The 15015-nt window shown below is 55.7% G+C and overlaps 1 protein-coding gene across 1 annotated transcript in view; it reads left to right on the forward strand.

The window, feature by feature from the left end:
* The first annotated feature begins 333 nt into the window (after positions 1-333).
* DENND2D (DENN domain containing 2D) overlaps positions 334-15015 on the forward strand; it is a 29582-nt gene continuing 14900 nt past the window's right edge. The window contains exons 1-5 of the mRNA XM_073319808.2: positions 334-501; positions 9470-9648; positions 10412-10524; positions 11401-11470; positions 14569-14646. Coding sequence (XP_073175909.1) covers positions 438-501; positions 9470-9648; positions 10412-10524; positions 11401-11470; positions 14569-14646 — 504 coding nt within the window. The 5' untranslated portion in view covers positions 334-437. The remainder of the gene's footprint in view (positions 502-9469; positions 9649-10411; positions 10525-11400; positions 11471-14568; positions 14647-15015) is intronic.

Consider the following 15015-nt stretch of genomic DNA (forward strand, 5'->3'; position numbering starts at 1 on the left):
TCCCTCCCTCCCCCCCCCCGCCCCCCAGGTGTGCAGCGCTCTCCCTCCCTCCCCCCCCAGGTGTGCAGCGCTCCTCCGCCCCCCAGGTGTGCAGCGCTCCCCCTCCCTCCCCCCCCCAGGTGTGCAGCGCTCCCCCGCCCCCCAGGTGTGCAGCGCTCTCCCTCCCTCCCCCCCCAGGTGTGCAGCGCTCCCCCGCCCCCCAGGTGTGCAGCGCTCTCCCTCCCTCCCCCCCCAGGTGTGCAGCGCTCCCCCTCCCTCCCTCCCTCCCTCCCCCCCCCGCCCCCCAGGTGTGCAGCGCTCCCTCCGCCCCCCGAAAGCGAAAGCGGCCGGGAGCGAAGGCGGAAGCGCGGTGCCCGCTCCGGGCTGCAGAGGGACGCGCCGGCCGGGCGCCGCGCTCAGGGTCGCCGCGGCTGCCGAGGGGAGCGAGCGGAGCCGGCATGGCCGGGGCGGGGATCGCCAGCTTCTTCCGAAACAGCGTGCGGCGCCGGCTGGCCCGGAGAGGTGAGGGGGACCCCCCAGCCCCACCCGCGTCCTGCGTCTGGCCTCGCTCCGGACCCCTTGCTGGGCGCCCCCCGGCCAGGTCTCCCTGCCCCATTGCTCCCCCTCCGCCCCGGCCAGGTCTCCCTGCCCCATTGCTGCGCCCTCCTTTCCCCTCCCCCGGTCTCCCTCTACCCCATTGCTGCCCCCCCCCGCCAGGTCTCCCTGCCCCATTACTGCCCCCCCCCCCGGTCTCCCTCTACCCCATTGCTGCCCCCCCCCCGCCAGGTCTCCCTGCCCCATTGCTGCCCCCTCTCCCCCTCCGCCCCGGGTCCCTCTGCCCCATTGCTGCGTCCCCCCCCCCGCCGCGTCTCCCCGCCCCCCCCAGGCGCTTGGCTCGGGACTGGGAGCTGTTCTGGGAGGAGGATCCGGGACTTTCCTGCGGGGGCAGCAGCCTGGGATTCCCGCGGCCCGGAGCGGGAAGGCAGCGCTGGCCCCGGCGACCCACGCGGAGCTCGGAAGGCAGGATCGGGCCCGCTCCCGCGGTGACCCGTGCCGCTGCGAGGGGGCTTTACGGGGCTCCCTCTGCCCAACCCGCTTTGAAATCCGCTGGCTCTGAATCCTGCCTGTCCGGGGCACCTGCTGCCTCCCCTCCCCTAGCCCGGCAGGCTCTGGGTGGAGAGCTCACACGAGCTCCCACCCGCTGGCCAAGCCTCCGGCACCCCGACCTGGCGGGGTCATTCACACCTCTGCAGAGCCCCGCCTTCCCGATTCACACCTCTCTGCCCAGCATGCGGGGGCCATGCACATTCTAGTTTTACACCCTTGAAATGCTGCTGGGATAAGCTATTAAACAGGGTATAGATTCAGACGTATGGTCTGTATATGCCCTCTGTTACTGGCGAATCCGAGCAGGGCACAATCTGACTTGTATTTGTTTGGCGAGGTAGGGCAGTGCCACTCTCCCCCTTTTACAGGGCGGGAAACTGAGGCACGGAGAGATACCGCCCCCCAGGACGAATCGACTAGAACCTGAGTCTCCCAAGTCCCAGCCCTAACTCTTGGCCCTGTCTTGGTCTGGCTCTTATCAGTCCTCAAGATAGTGGGCCCTAAAGTCAGCTCAGAATTGCAGCAGTGCTGGGAAAACATTCTAACCATCATTGGAAAACGGGCAGATGGCTTGCAAGATAATGTACCTTGAAATATTCACTGGTCTCTGGACCGGGCAACAAGAGAGACCATTTACAGGGTGCTTTGAGTGTCCCAGATACCTCGGGCTCGGTGCTGCCTGAATTCAAATGCCAGGCTTGATAGAAGTGGAGGCAAGGCTGAGGATCGCCACTTTAGAGGCGCAGCACTGGCTGGGCCTTCATTTTGTCATGTGGCATTTGCCATGTGGTGCCCAGGGAGGAGTGGAGGCCAGGGGCCGCCCTGCCAGGAATCTGCATGCCCATCGTTCTGGTGCTCTGTGGGCTGGAGCGGCAAGCCCTTCGGCTCTTCTGGGGAAGGCTGGTTTTGTTTTTTTGATACTTGTCAAGTGTTTGTGGAGCTGTAGAAAACCCATTTCCTCTCCGCTAGGGCAGGTGGGTGTCTGCATGTTGCAAACAGAGCATGAAACAAAAGTCTTCTGCACTGCAAAAGTGGCCAGAGAAATGGAACATTTTATGCAAATAATAAAATATTAAAGAAATTCTGTGCTTAAAGGTCTGATGTTATCACAGCAGGAACCGCCTTGCTGAGCCGGAGTGAGCCTAGTAATCATTCCAGTTCTGATCTCATGTAGACAAGGCAGAAAGTGTCCCTTCTGTATCCCCCATGCAGTGCTGCCAGGAGCCTGAGGGGTGTGTGTGCAGGGTTTATCTATGCCAAGAAATTACACTGATCTTAACTCGCTCAATTCAGAAACCAGTTTAGTGAAATCCGGGCAATTTCAGTGTCGACTGGGCCTCAGGGGCACCTTCCTCCCACACCCTCTCTCCTGAGAGTCATGCCAGGCTGTACCAGGAGGAAGAGGTGGAAATGAGCTGCACCCGCTTTGGGTTCCAGTTGCAGCTGTTCGCTCCCGGTACCCGCTCACCCAGCCAAACAGACAGACTTCCCTTAGTGGGAAGGAGTCTGGAGGCCAGTCCCCTCCTCCTGAGATGGTCGTGCTACTCCCTGTTGCCGTCCCCCCCTCCTTATACCCAGCCTTCACCAGCCAGGCCTGTTCCCTCCCCCGCTTTCCTGTCATCACTGATGGAGAGCTCCATCAGACCAGAACCACTCCCACCTCAGCAAGGAAAGACCTGCCCCCCCTCCCCCCCCGTTCACAAACTGATGGGGACCAATTCCGGCTGATTCACCATCAGGGTGAACGCCTCACCTCGCCAGCCACCTCAGACCCCAAACTCCCAGCAGGGCAGCCTGCGGGAGTTGCTGGGGTGTGGGCAGGATGTTGGGTGAACGGGGAGGCGTAGCAGTAAACGTTTGTTGCAGCAGCCGAGATCTTCCCGTCCTGAGTCAGAACGCTGTTCCCTGGCTTCTGAGTAAGTGGCCCCCGCCTCCCCAAGTGGGGCTGGCCCATGCTGCTCACCCCCCAGGCCACCAGCCCACGCCACTGCCCCCACTCCTGCCCGTGCAGGGCTGGCCTGGCCTGCGCTACTCGTCCGAGCCCTCCCTCCCTTCGCGCAGGGCTGGCATTGCCCCCCGCATATTCCTCTGCACCCCGCTTGGGGTCACACCCCACTTTTGGGGCAAAACTGGGCATTTGTCCCGTGCGCTCTGGCTAACTGATGAACAGTTGGCCAGAGCAAACGGGACAAATGCCCTTTTTTGCCAAAAAAGTCGGGACAGCCGGGACAGGGCTTAAAAAGGGGACTGTCCCAGCCAAAGCGGGACCTATGGTCACCCTACTTCAGAGTGGATTGGTTTGTGTTTCTGAAAGTGCTTTGGAGACCAAGGTCCCCGCCACAGGCTTGTAGCCAGTCCTTGGGCGGGCTGGCTCTCTCTAGCTCTTTTCATGGTGCTCATTGCCCGTCTCCAGTTCTTTCCCGCCACCCCACCGGATTACATCCATGGCAATGACCACGTGTCCCTTGCTGGAGTTCAGGGCACGCTTCTTATTCCGTGTGCACGGGGCCCATTGGTTGACCTGTGCAACCAATTTGACCCAGTTTCCTTCCTCCCATCTCCCTGAATGGTAGGATGTCCTAGAGCGTAAGTCCGCTGGGCACTCTTATCTTCTGCTGAGGCACTGTGGGATAGAGGCCCAGATTTTCCCAGCATGCACTGACAGAAACCCAGCTGGCGTGGAAGGTATGGATAAGCTCAGGTGGCTTTTATGACTGCCAAGCTACGGAGTGGACACAGAGGTACTTGTAACCCATTAAGATGACTCTCCCCACAAAGTCTCAGCTGCATTTGCAAGGCGGAGGGGCTCCGAAAGTGCCATTGGCCCTCCGTGCTATTTCCAGTTAGGGGTGTCGGGATTTCAGAAGGGAACAAATTATTGGTGCCTGGTCCCTTGATACCTGGTGGAGAGATTCAGACAGGTGGCGTCTTGATCCTGCCAATATTGGAAGCACAGTGGCTGGAGTGTATTTTAAGGTTAGACCAGGCAAAGCATGAGCAAGGACATAGAGCCATGAGCACTCCTGCACTGGCTCCCCAGGCATGGGCTGGGTGGGGCCTAATCAGGATCTCTCTTCCCCTATATTATTGGAAATCAGAGGATAACATCTGAATTCGGTCAGTACGGTAGAAACCAGATCCTGCTTTTAGCTGCAGCCTGCTGCTTTGCTGAGGGTGACCTTTTGACAGGGAGGGTGCGCTCCACTAGGAAGTGCAGCCTTTTGACCGTAGCAGCTACCTCCCGCAGCTGCTGTACACTGGCAGGAAAATCTTCCTCCACTTCCAGCGCTCTCAGTTATGCCCGACAAGGCTGCTGTCCCAGCTTCCATAGGTACTCTGAGAAGAACCTCTGTACCATCCAGGAGGAGCCTGGCTCCTCCCTGCACCCAGCAGATCTAATCTCTTCCAGTAAAGGACACGCATGGTGCTAGGTGCCTAGCAGGCGTGTCCCTGGGGCTCCTTCCGAGGACGGAGCAGCAGCACCTAACACTGCTGAGGCCTCATCTGGAGCACTGTGTCCAGTGTTGGGCCCCACGCTACAAGAAGGATGTGGAAAAATTGGAAAGAGTCCAGCGGAGAGCAACAAAAATGATTAGGGGTCTGGAACACATGAGTTATAAGGAGAGGCTGAGGGAACTGGGATTGTTTAGTCTGCGGAAGAGAAGAATGAGGGGGGATTTGATAGCTGCTTTCAACTACCTGAAAGGGGGTTCCAAAGAGGATGGCTCTAGACTGTTCTCAGTGGTAGCAGATGACAGAACGAGGAGTAATGGTCTCAAGTTGCAGTGGGGGAGGTTTAGGTTGGATATTAGGAAAAACTTTTTCACCAGGAGGGTGGTGAAGCACTGGAATGCGTTACCTAGGGAGGTGGTAGAATCTCCTTCCTTAGAGGTTTTTAAGGTCAGGCTTGACAAAGCCCTGGCTGGGATGATTTAATTGGGGGTCGGTCCTGCTTTGTGAATCTATGGTGACTGTTCTTGATCACTTTCCTCTCCTCTAAGTGCTTCAGAATTGATTCCTTGAGGACCTGCTCCATGATTTTTCCAGGGACTGAGGTGAGGCTGACTGGCCTGTAGTTCCTAGGATCCTCCTCCTTCCCTTTTTTAAAGATGGGCACTACATTCGCCTTTAGAAACTTGTTTCAAAGCTGACTTGCTCCTGATGCTGGACATCTCTGTGTGGAGGCCCTGGCTGTGCCTGGGGCAATCAGGGGACTGGGCTAATGGGGGTTTGGAACAGGCCCCAGTGTGTCACTGACAATGTCAGGTCAAAGCACCCTCTAAGGACTGCACGCCCCCCTCTTTGGAGTGCATGCCCAGCGTGTGGGCAGTGGGAGAAGACTGGTGCCAGGGTACAAGGATGGCACTGCACCTTTGGGCCCCCTCTCACTGGAGAAGAGGAAGGTGGTTGTAACTGGCCCGATAGACACCCCCCACCCTTCTGAGAGCCCATCCCCAAAGCTTGGGCAGAAGGAGAGGGTGGCAGCCAAGACCTGGTGCTCTGAGCAGAGGAGAAAGGGCTTCAGGGTGACTCACCATGCACGCAGTCCTTGTAGCCCTCCTCCCGCTTACTCCTACAGCTGGTCAGAGAGGGACAGAGCCTCCATTAGAGCAAAAGGCTTCACCTCTACTTCATCTGGTCCTGGGCCAGACCTGGGGGAACAAGGCATTTTTAGAACGATGGCCTCAAATTTGGAGTCCAAGTTTGCCCTGAAGCTGCTTTGTACAAGTTGGGATGTGATGCTTGCTTAAAATAAGATGGATGCCACCAGCGAGAACGCACGGCAGAGAGGCTCTTCTGCAGATCTGCCTTGTATTCATCCCTTTGCTGTCGGAGTGCTTTGAAAGGGACAGACCCGGGTGCCACTATGCTGTCTGCATCCAAGGCTCTCATCTGCCCAATTCTACTGCCGTCGGTTTGGCTCAGAGCAGGCAGTCCTACGCTAGCAGGGTATGAAACCGCACGGGACCCTGGAGTATTGGCAGATCTGTTCATAGGCTTCATGATGGGTATAGACACGGGCCATGGAGGTTCTAGCTCCGCTGAGATGTGGCCCCATGGAGGGAGTACACCTCCCAGCTGCATGCTGTGATTCATCTCTAGCAGTCGTCCCCTGGGACGAAGTGGGACTGTTCTTAATGTTTCCTCTGAATACTGTAGGGGTGCCTCAGTTTCTCCTATGCAGTTCTTAAGTCTCTAGGGGGTGGGATAAGGGGGTGTAATTGTTGCAGAACAAAGGGCCAGTGTACATAAATGGCCGACACTCTGTCTCCTGGCAACTGATGGCCTGGGTCCTTCCCCCCTGCAAGGTGAGAGCTAAAGGGGTTGGAGAACAAAGGAATCAGGTGACCTCCTGGCCCGGGAAAGGGACAAAGCCCAGAGGAGGAGGGGCTGGAGAGAGTTTCAGTTTGGGGCTGGCTGGGGACGAGGAGTGAAGTGCAGACGTGGTTGTCTGGCTCACTGCCCCCCAGAATGGACCCAGCTGAGGAATCCTGTTCTCTGCACCTACAAGCTCTGTTTTAGACCATGTTCCTGTCATCTAATAAACCTCTGTTTTACTGGCTGGCTGAGAGTCACGTCTGACTGCGGAGTTGGAGTGCAGGACCCTCTGGCTTCCCCAAGACCCTGCCTGAGCGGACTCGCTGTGGGAAGCGCACAGAGGGGCAGAGGATGCTGAATGCTCCAAGGTCAGACCCAGGAACGTGGAAGCCATGTGAGCTTCTTGCCCTGAAGACAGTCTGCTCACAGAGAGGAGGCTCCCCCAGAGTCCTCACTGGCTTCTTAGGGAGCAGTTCCAACGCATCACCCGGGGACTCTATGACATCCCCCTCATCCCCCTGAGAACTTTCTCAAGTCATTGAAGACAAAGCTGAGGGTTCCAAGAAGATGGAGGAATGGGAGCGTAGATATAGAAATGTCACCCTCGTTAATGCCTGTTGTGATAATTGGGCCTACCAATTTACCCTAGTTGCAATCTCAGTTGTAAAAAGTATATGAAAGTTCATAAAATGTGACTTTCCCTTAAGATTTGTTATTATAGGTTATTGCAGGGATCGGCAAACTTTGGCACGCGGCCCGCCAGGGGAAGCCACTGGCAGGGCGGGGCGGTTTGTTTACCTGCAGCGTCTGCAGGTTTGGCCGATCGCAGCTCCCACTGGCCACGGTTCACCGTTCCAGGCCAATGGGGGCTGTGGGAAGTTTTATCCTTGAGATCTTGGCTCAGCTGTGCACCAGGCCACTCACCTGGCAGAACTTACATTAACTGCCAGTATCCGGAATGCAGGGGAGCCCTGGCTACGCCCCCTCTCCCTATGCCAACCACAGGGCAGGGGGGTGATGTAGGACCTGTTGCATCTGCTGTATGCTCCCTGACGTTTCCCCCTCCCAGCTCTGGCTATACCAGCTGTAGGGGCACTTTGTGCTCAGGAATGACAGTTTCTCCCAGACTGCGCAGGGTAGAACAGATAGACTGCAATAAATATGGCCCCATCATTTCATGATTTCTTGGTGCCCTAAAGTGCATTTGCACCACGTGCTTTGCTGATCCTCTGCACACCTCCACCCCTGTGTGATGCAACTTGTGGTTATTTCTGTTCTGTTGAGCCTTGGACTCGAGGTGAGCAACACTGCCCCGCTCTAATAACCCTGTATTGTAGCCACTTGTCACCTGCTCCGGGGGCAATAGAACTTGAAAGTTAATGGCACAATCCAAATGATAACGGCCAGATATATCCTGGGATGAAGAGGTTATTGGAGTTGGTGTACATTGCATTGGAAGGACAGCGGCTTTGTGTGTGCACACAGTGTCCTGCGGGTCAGAAGGGGCCTGGCTGTGCTTGGTATAAAGCGCAAAGCAGGTCTGGGCTTGGTTAGTTCCGGGATGGGAGACCACTGTCTATTCCAGGCTTTCTGTTTCGCAATAGCAATGGCTTCTCTTCGGGACACAGAACGGAGAAAACAGCGTTAATGCAGAACGAAGGCTGAGAGATCCCGCACTCTGGATTCCTTGCAGCGGGGGAGCACCCTGCACATCTGTGGCTTTAAAATACTGCCCTTGCTGATGGGCGGGGTCTCTGACGGACTTCACACCCACGGGCTCTGCTGTGTTGGTGCTAGGAGGTGCTTGGCCTCCCTGCCCCGGCCCAGTCAGCCTGCTCTGTACTCCTTCAGGGCGAGGTGTAGAAGTTAAACAAGCAGCAAGGGAGTGACCTGGAGAGCCCAGGTTTCTAGGTTACATTGTGAGAGTGACTCATGTAAACTTAAGAAATAGCCCATGTGGCTCAATACTGGGACTGCATTTAACTTTCTGCTCTCCGGAAGCTGCAAGGCAATTTTCACACCCGCTAGGATTTCCTTTTTCCCTTGGCAAATTTGTAAAAGCCCTTCCTGTTCTCCCCTGGTGGTATTAGCTCTTTTTTCCATAGCAGCAGCCCTTGTCTGTTCCTTTCAGGTTTGAACAGGGGGTTTCTCTTTTCTCCTGTCACCTGCACAGCCGGCAATTAAACGTGAAAGTTAATGGCACCATCCAACTGATAGCGGAGGGGGCCAAATGCATCACGGGATGAATACATTATAGGAGTTGGTGTAGGTTGCATTAGAATGACAGCTGCTTCCTGTGTGATAATTTCCTGCTGATAATAGCTCATGTTAATTAATTAGCCTCTTACAGTTTGTATGGCAATTTCCACCATCTCTGTATGTATATATATATCTTCTTACTATACGCTCCATTCTATGCAGCCGATGAAGTGAGCTGTAGCCCATGGAAGCTTATGCTCTAATAAATTGGTTAGTCTCTAAGGTGCCCCAAGTCCTCCTGTTCTTTTTGTATGAACACAGTGTTTTACAGGTGCGAAGGGGCCTGTGGACATTCTTATTCTGAATTATCTTAATCCATTTTGGAAGTGGATTAAGCTAATTTTGAATGAGTCTTCTATTCCAGAATAAAATCATGCATGCAGGGAGTTAATGAGGAACTGGGGGGAGGGATAGCTCAGTGGTTTGAGCATTGGCCTGCTAAACCCAGGGTTGTGAGCTCAATCCTTGAGGGGGCTATTTAGGGATCAGGACAAAAATTGGGGCTTGGTCCTGCTTTGATCAGGGGTTTGGACTAGATGACCTCCTGAGGTCCCTTCCAACACTCATATTCTATGAATAGCTTATTATGCTTTACATTTGCACATTGCCTTAATCCGAATTAACATCCCAATATAGACAAGCCCACAGTCTGTGTTTCCTTGTTTGGTTGCCTCCCTTCTCCATTTCCAGTGCAGGTCCCGGTGCATTACGCCCTGCTCTCTGAGCCGAACTGCATTCTGGATCACTAAAAAAGGCACCCCCATTGGCTGCCACGTCACCATACACCATAATTTTTGGGTTACAGATGTAAATCAGGACGCATCCCAGGACGAAAGCAAATCCGAATCTGCAAGGAGGCCGGGAGATCGAAGCCCCTTCTGCTACTCACCAGGACAGTTCTTCTTTGAATACCTCGTCGTGGTCTCACTAAAGAAGAAATCAGGAGGTGATTATGAACCCAAGATAATCTACCAGTTCCCAAAGGTGAGGAGCCCTGTCCTGGTTACAGAATGTGCATGTATTTGTTAGAAGTCACCTCAAAACCATCAGGGCTCTGGGCAGCCTGAACATAGATTACAGCAGCCTGAGGCCATTTTAACTTAATCTGGGGGGGACAAATTGACCCCCAACAGGCCCAGAACATGGGAAGTGCAAAGGAGACTGAGCACAGGCTCTCTCAATCAGAGCCCCAAACTCTTTTCTTCTGTCCCACCCACCCCACACCTCCTAGCAGAATCCTGCCTGGGGGAGAGATGCGGTATGTGAAATTTCAGGAGCTTGATCCCTTTTCAGGGAAAGGAGGAGAAGAGTTGAAAATGGTGCTTCTGATGGGAGGTTGGCTCTTGCCTTCCCTTGGGAGGGTCAGCCCGGCTCCAGAATGCACCTCTGTTCATGGTCACGGTGCCTCCTTTTCAGCTTGGAAAGCTTCATTGTGGGCTGCGTCAAGTTCAGCTGAGTCTTGCGTCTGGCCTTGCAGCTACCAACAACTATGCTGCCCTTCTCGCTTAAAGCCTATGCTCCCCCACTAGACTGGGGAATCCTCGTGTCCACCCTGGAGGCAGTCTAGAGAGACAACGGACTAGGTAGTGACCCACTCTTCCAGTCCCGGGGCCCTGCACTGCTCTGCCGACGCACCGGTCGTAACCTACAGAGCCCAGCTAGAGAGTCCAGATGTTTCCCTTGTGCAGTGGCCTGGGCTGGATCCTCTTTTATTGTGATTTTACTTCTAGTATCATTTTCATTTCAGCGTGAGAACTTACTGCGGGGCCAGAAGGAGGAGGAAGAGAGGCTGCTGCAAGCCATCCCCCTCTTCTGCTTCCCCGATGGCAATCACTGGGCCCCACTCACGGAATACACCAGGTGACTCCCAGATTGATACGGGCTAAGGGACCACCCGGAGCCAGCGCTGCAGCAGGGGCCCGTGGGCAGGGAGTGGGGAAGGAAAAGCGAGTCCTCGTGCTCCCTCCTACTGCCTGGATGTCACAGGAACCCAGTGAGCTGCCTGGGTAGGGAGAATTTCCCTGCCTGGCTTCTGCAAAACCAAACCACTCCTGGCTGAGGTTTCACATTTTTGGCTCTTAACCGTTGCAGTTTATCTGGCCAGGGGTTAGTGCTTCATCATCCCACGCTGCTTAGTGCTCAGGGCTGAGCATCTCTCCTCTAGATGTTTTGTGGTCTGTTTATTTGTTCTTCTTGATAGTTATTATTCATTGTGATCACAAAAACGCCCAGCTCTTATCGGGAGATTTCCAAGCGCTTTACAAAGCTGGTCGGTGTCCTTATCTCCATTTTTACAGATGGGGAAACGGAGGCCCAGAGCGGGGTCATGACTTGCCCAAGGTCACCCAGCAGGCCGGTGGCAGAGCTAGGAATAAAACCCAGCTCTCCTAAGTCCCGAGCCGGGGCTCTGTCCACTAACCACACTGCCAGCCCGTAGCACCTCGAAACCCCAGTCACGGGCCAGGCCCCCGTTGTGCTAGGACTGGACAGGACCTGCCCCAGGGGGCTGACAGTATAAGCCAATGGACCTGACTGGTAATCAAGTGGAGGATCCAGCTGTTGGGAGCGTCAGTCACTGGCAGGGTAGGGGGCTAGGCTGCCATCTTGGGCAGTGCTGGGGACTCTCTCCCCATCTCCTTTTGCCCCGTTGCTCAGTGGCTCCAAGCTACGTTCCTGTGGCTCTCGTGCCTTGACCCTTAGCAGCGCAGTGGAAACACGTTTCTCCTTGTCTTTCAGTGAAACCTTTTCGTTTGTCCTGACCAACGTTGACGGCAGCAGAAAGATTGGCTACTGCCGGCGGCTGCTAGTGAGTATCCCTCGCTTTAAATGATCTGGTCTCATGCCGGCCCTTCGCGCCCTGAGCAGCCAGCTTGGCTGCAGTGCGTCCCCATCCCCCTGGGCAGTGCAGGGAGAGCAAACCGAGCCAAGCTAGCCCCAGGGAACTGCTTACAGGAGACTGTCACTCTGCAGTCGGCTTTCGGGGGGAGTGCTTATGCCCAGCCCTTCTGCAGCTGCAGGCATGGCCTGATGCCAGACAAAGAGGTGGTTGGGGAAAGGTGTGTGTGGAAGGGTAACCGGTGACAGGTGCAGGATGGGGGGTGGGGAAATGTGCAGAGAGGCAGGAGGAAGAGGAGAGCTGGTGGAGGGCACCTTGGTATCGCATCTAGTATGATGAAACTGCTGTACTTCTTCATGGCTCCCTTAGAGAGACTGAGAGAGACGGGCACAGGACTGGTTAGCTGCCTTTGAGGGCCTGACTGGCTCAGAGGCAGGAGATGAGGTATGGATGGTTACCTCTCAGGTGCTGGTTTGAATCCAGCCCAGTTCAGCTGCAGTGGAAGACTGTTACCAGGGCCGCTGAACTGTGTATTGTGGTGTTGGTCACCTACATTCAAGGCCCTGTGTTGTCCCAGGCAAGATGCACCTAAATTCTGTGTGGAGATCACTAGATTCTTCAGCCTCTGGGTTGAAATTTGGTGGCAGTTTCAGATCAACTTGATTTATCTTGAAGGTTTAGAACATAAGAACGGCCGCACTGGGTCAGACCAAAGGTCCATCTAGCCCTGTGTCCTGTCTTCCAACAGTGACCAATGGCAGGTGCCGCAGGGGGAATGAACAGAACAGGTGATCATCAAGTGATCCATCCTGTCAGCCATTCCCAGCTTCTGGCAAACAGAGGCTAGCAACACCATCCCTGTCCATCCGGGCTAATAGCCATGAACTTATCTAGCTCTTTTTTGAACCCTGTCATAGTCTCGGCCTTCACAACATCCTCTGGCAAGGAGTTCCACAGGTCGTGTGAAGAAATACTTCCTTTTGTTTGTTTTAAACCTGCTGTCTATTAATTTCATTTGGTGACCCCCAGGTCTTGTGTTATGAGAAGGAGTCAATAACACTTCCTGATTTACTTTCTTCACACCCGTCATGATTTTATAGACCTCTTTCCTATCCCCCTTAATCGCCTCTTTTCCAAGCTGAAAAGTCCCAGTCTTATTAATCTCTCCTCATTCGGAAGCTGTTTTCTGACCCTTTTCCAATTCCAGTATATCTTTTCTGAGACGGGGCGACCACATCTGCACGCAGTATTCATTGTGAGTAATCCCCACCCCAGAGCGACGTAAGCTACACCGACCGACGCCCCAGTGTAGACCGCGCTGTGTCAGCTGGAGAGCCTCTCCCGGAGGTGGAGGAATGAGGTCGACGGGAGATCTCTCTGCTGTCGGATTAGAGCATCTTCACCAGATGTGCTACAGCTGTGCCCGAGCCGCGTTTTAAGTGCAGGCATGCCCATAGCGTTCTAGGCCAGAAGGGACCCCCCACGTCATCTCGTCTGACCTCCCGTATTTCACAAGCCCCCACCCGGCCAGCCGCACACTGAGCCCCGCAACCAGACGTAGCCCAATTTATCACAGCCCTCAGGAGACTCAACTGTCGACGCGGCAGGCAGAGAGCAGGAGGCTAGCGGGGCCTTCCGTTGTCTGCAGGCTCAGGAAAGGTGTAGGGGCTTCGGTGACTCTTAGTCCGTGTTTTCAAGCTTTTCTTCAAGCCCTTAAAGGATAGGAACTCACAAGCTTTTTTAGTCTGGTGCTTAGATGCTGAAGCACAATCCTGCAGACCAGGAACTGTGGAACCCACGTGGTCCTGCCTCTGCCCAGCACCAAGGCCCTGTTTGCTGTTCGTTGTGTTCAAGGCCTGACATGATGCGATAGCAGACAGAGATCGGTGCAGGCTGGGAATTGCGCTGCACTGTTAACGGGCTCTGAAATCGTTGCCTGCTTCGGTTCTCTTGAAATAGCCCTAAAGATGCCCCCCAGCAGGGAATACATAGCATCCCGGCCGGGGAGACAAGCCAGCTCAGCTGCCTGAGAGGCCTCGCCATGGATCACCGCCTTGGCATGCCAAAGCCTCTGTGCGCATTGAGTGTGAGACAAGTCCGAGCTAGTGCACCCAGCTATGGCCCTTCCCCCCAACCAAATCGAGGTCTTTGCCGAGCGACGCGTCATTCGTCTCTGCCCGACGATTCCTGAACCAGACTCCGCCCCGGCCCCGAATTCCACCCTAGGAAGGGAGTCGGAATCCCCTCCTGAGCCGCCCCGCTGGCTGCCTGCCCTCGGGGCTGGGGAGGCAGACGTTGTGGCGGGGCGGGTAAGTGACGCCCTCCAGAGGTGGTGTGCATGGAGGGTCAGGGCTATAGTATGCTGCCCCAACCACAGACCCTGCCTCAGTGTCTCCTGCCTGCAGCTTTATCCCCACCATGAGCCTGTGGACCCGTCTCTCCCAAACCTGCCATGCTTCGCTAGCTGCCAGCTTAAAGCCTCACTTGCCTTCCTGACACATATTCTGTTCCATGGTCTCTATTGTTACCCTGTGCCCCTCCCCAGACCTGCTACACCCCCACTCCATGCCTGGGGCTTCCAGCAGCATGCTGGGCAGCATCCGCAATAATTCCTCTAGTCGGCCTGCAGGGCCTTTTTTTGGAGGTCTGTGGGCCAGCGGGAGTCCTAAGCGCCTTCCCTTTGCCTCAGAGACTGTGTATATGCGTCTGCTTCTGGGGTGGGGCATCTTCTGCAGCTGAGTTTGGAGAGGAACAGGGCTGGTACCAGCCTCCTTGCTTTTTCAGCTTGTTCTGCAAGTTTCCTGACTTGTAGTTTACGTAGCCTGGGAGGACCAGCTGGGCTGTAGGCGGGTGGTATCATTAACCAGGTCTCTGGGAGGCAGGCAAGGCCAAGCCATGGACAGCTCCTAGCTTTGCTGACATCTGGCTTTGCATTCCTCGGAGAGGCCATGGCCCCGCCCCGAGTGGCAGATGGGGTTGGCATGGGGGGGCTGGCTCGGTGCACCTGATAGAGGGGGTAAGATATTGTGGGGTACAGTTAACCCTTTGTGTGCTGATCCTTCTTTCAGCCCGTTGGCCGGGGCCCTCGTTTCCCAGAGGTCTTCTGCATCATCAGCTGCCTTGGCTGCTTTGGCTTGTTCTCCAAGGTAGGAACGCCGGCTCTCACGGGCAAAACACTAACCCAGCCTGCATGCCCTGTCCGGGCCTCGTGCAGCTGCTGGTCCCCATCTTGCTGCTGCCAGATCTACAGCTCGGTGCAGGGAAGGACTTTTGCCTGGGGGAGCAGCTGGTGATGCCGCGGCACGGAAGGCCACCTCTCTGGGGCTGAGGAGGGCGAGGCCTGTGGTGTTGAGGCTGGTGGAGGGCGAGGCCTGTGGTGTTGAGGCTGGTGCTGGCTGCTTTTCCCCAGTGAGGACGCAACTGAGCTGCTGCTGTGCCGCCGGGAGGGGGTGGGGGGCCGGGCGGGGGCAAGTCGGGGAATTCTTTGCCTTGCTGTGGCTGACGGGTCTCTCCTT

Source organism: Lepidochelys kempii, chromosome 21 (genome assembly GCF_965140285.1).
Source record: "Lepidochelys kempii isolate rLepKem1 chromosome 21, rLepKem1.hap1, whole genome shotgun sequence".
Taxonomy (NCBI): domain Eukaryota; kingdom Metazoa; phylum Chordata; order Testudines; family Cheloniidae; genus Lepidochelys; species Lepidochelys kempii.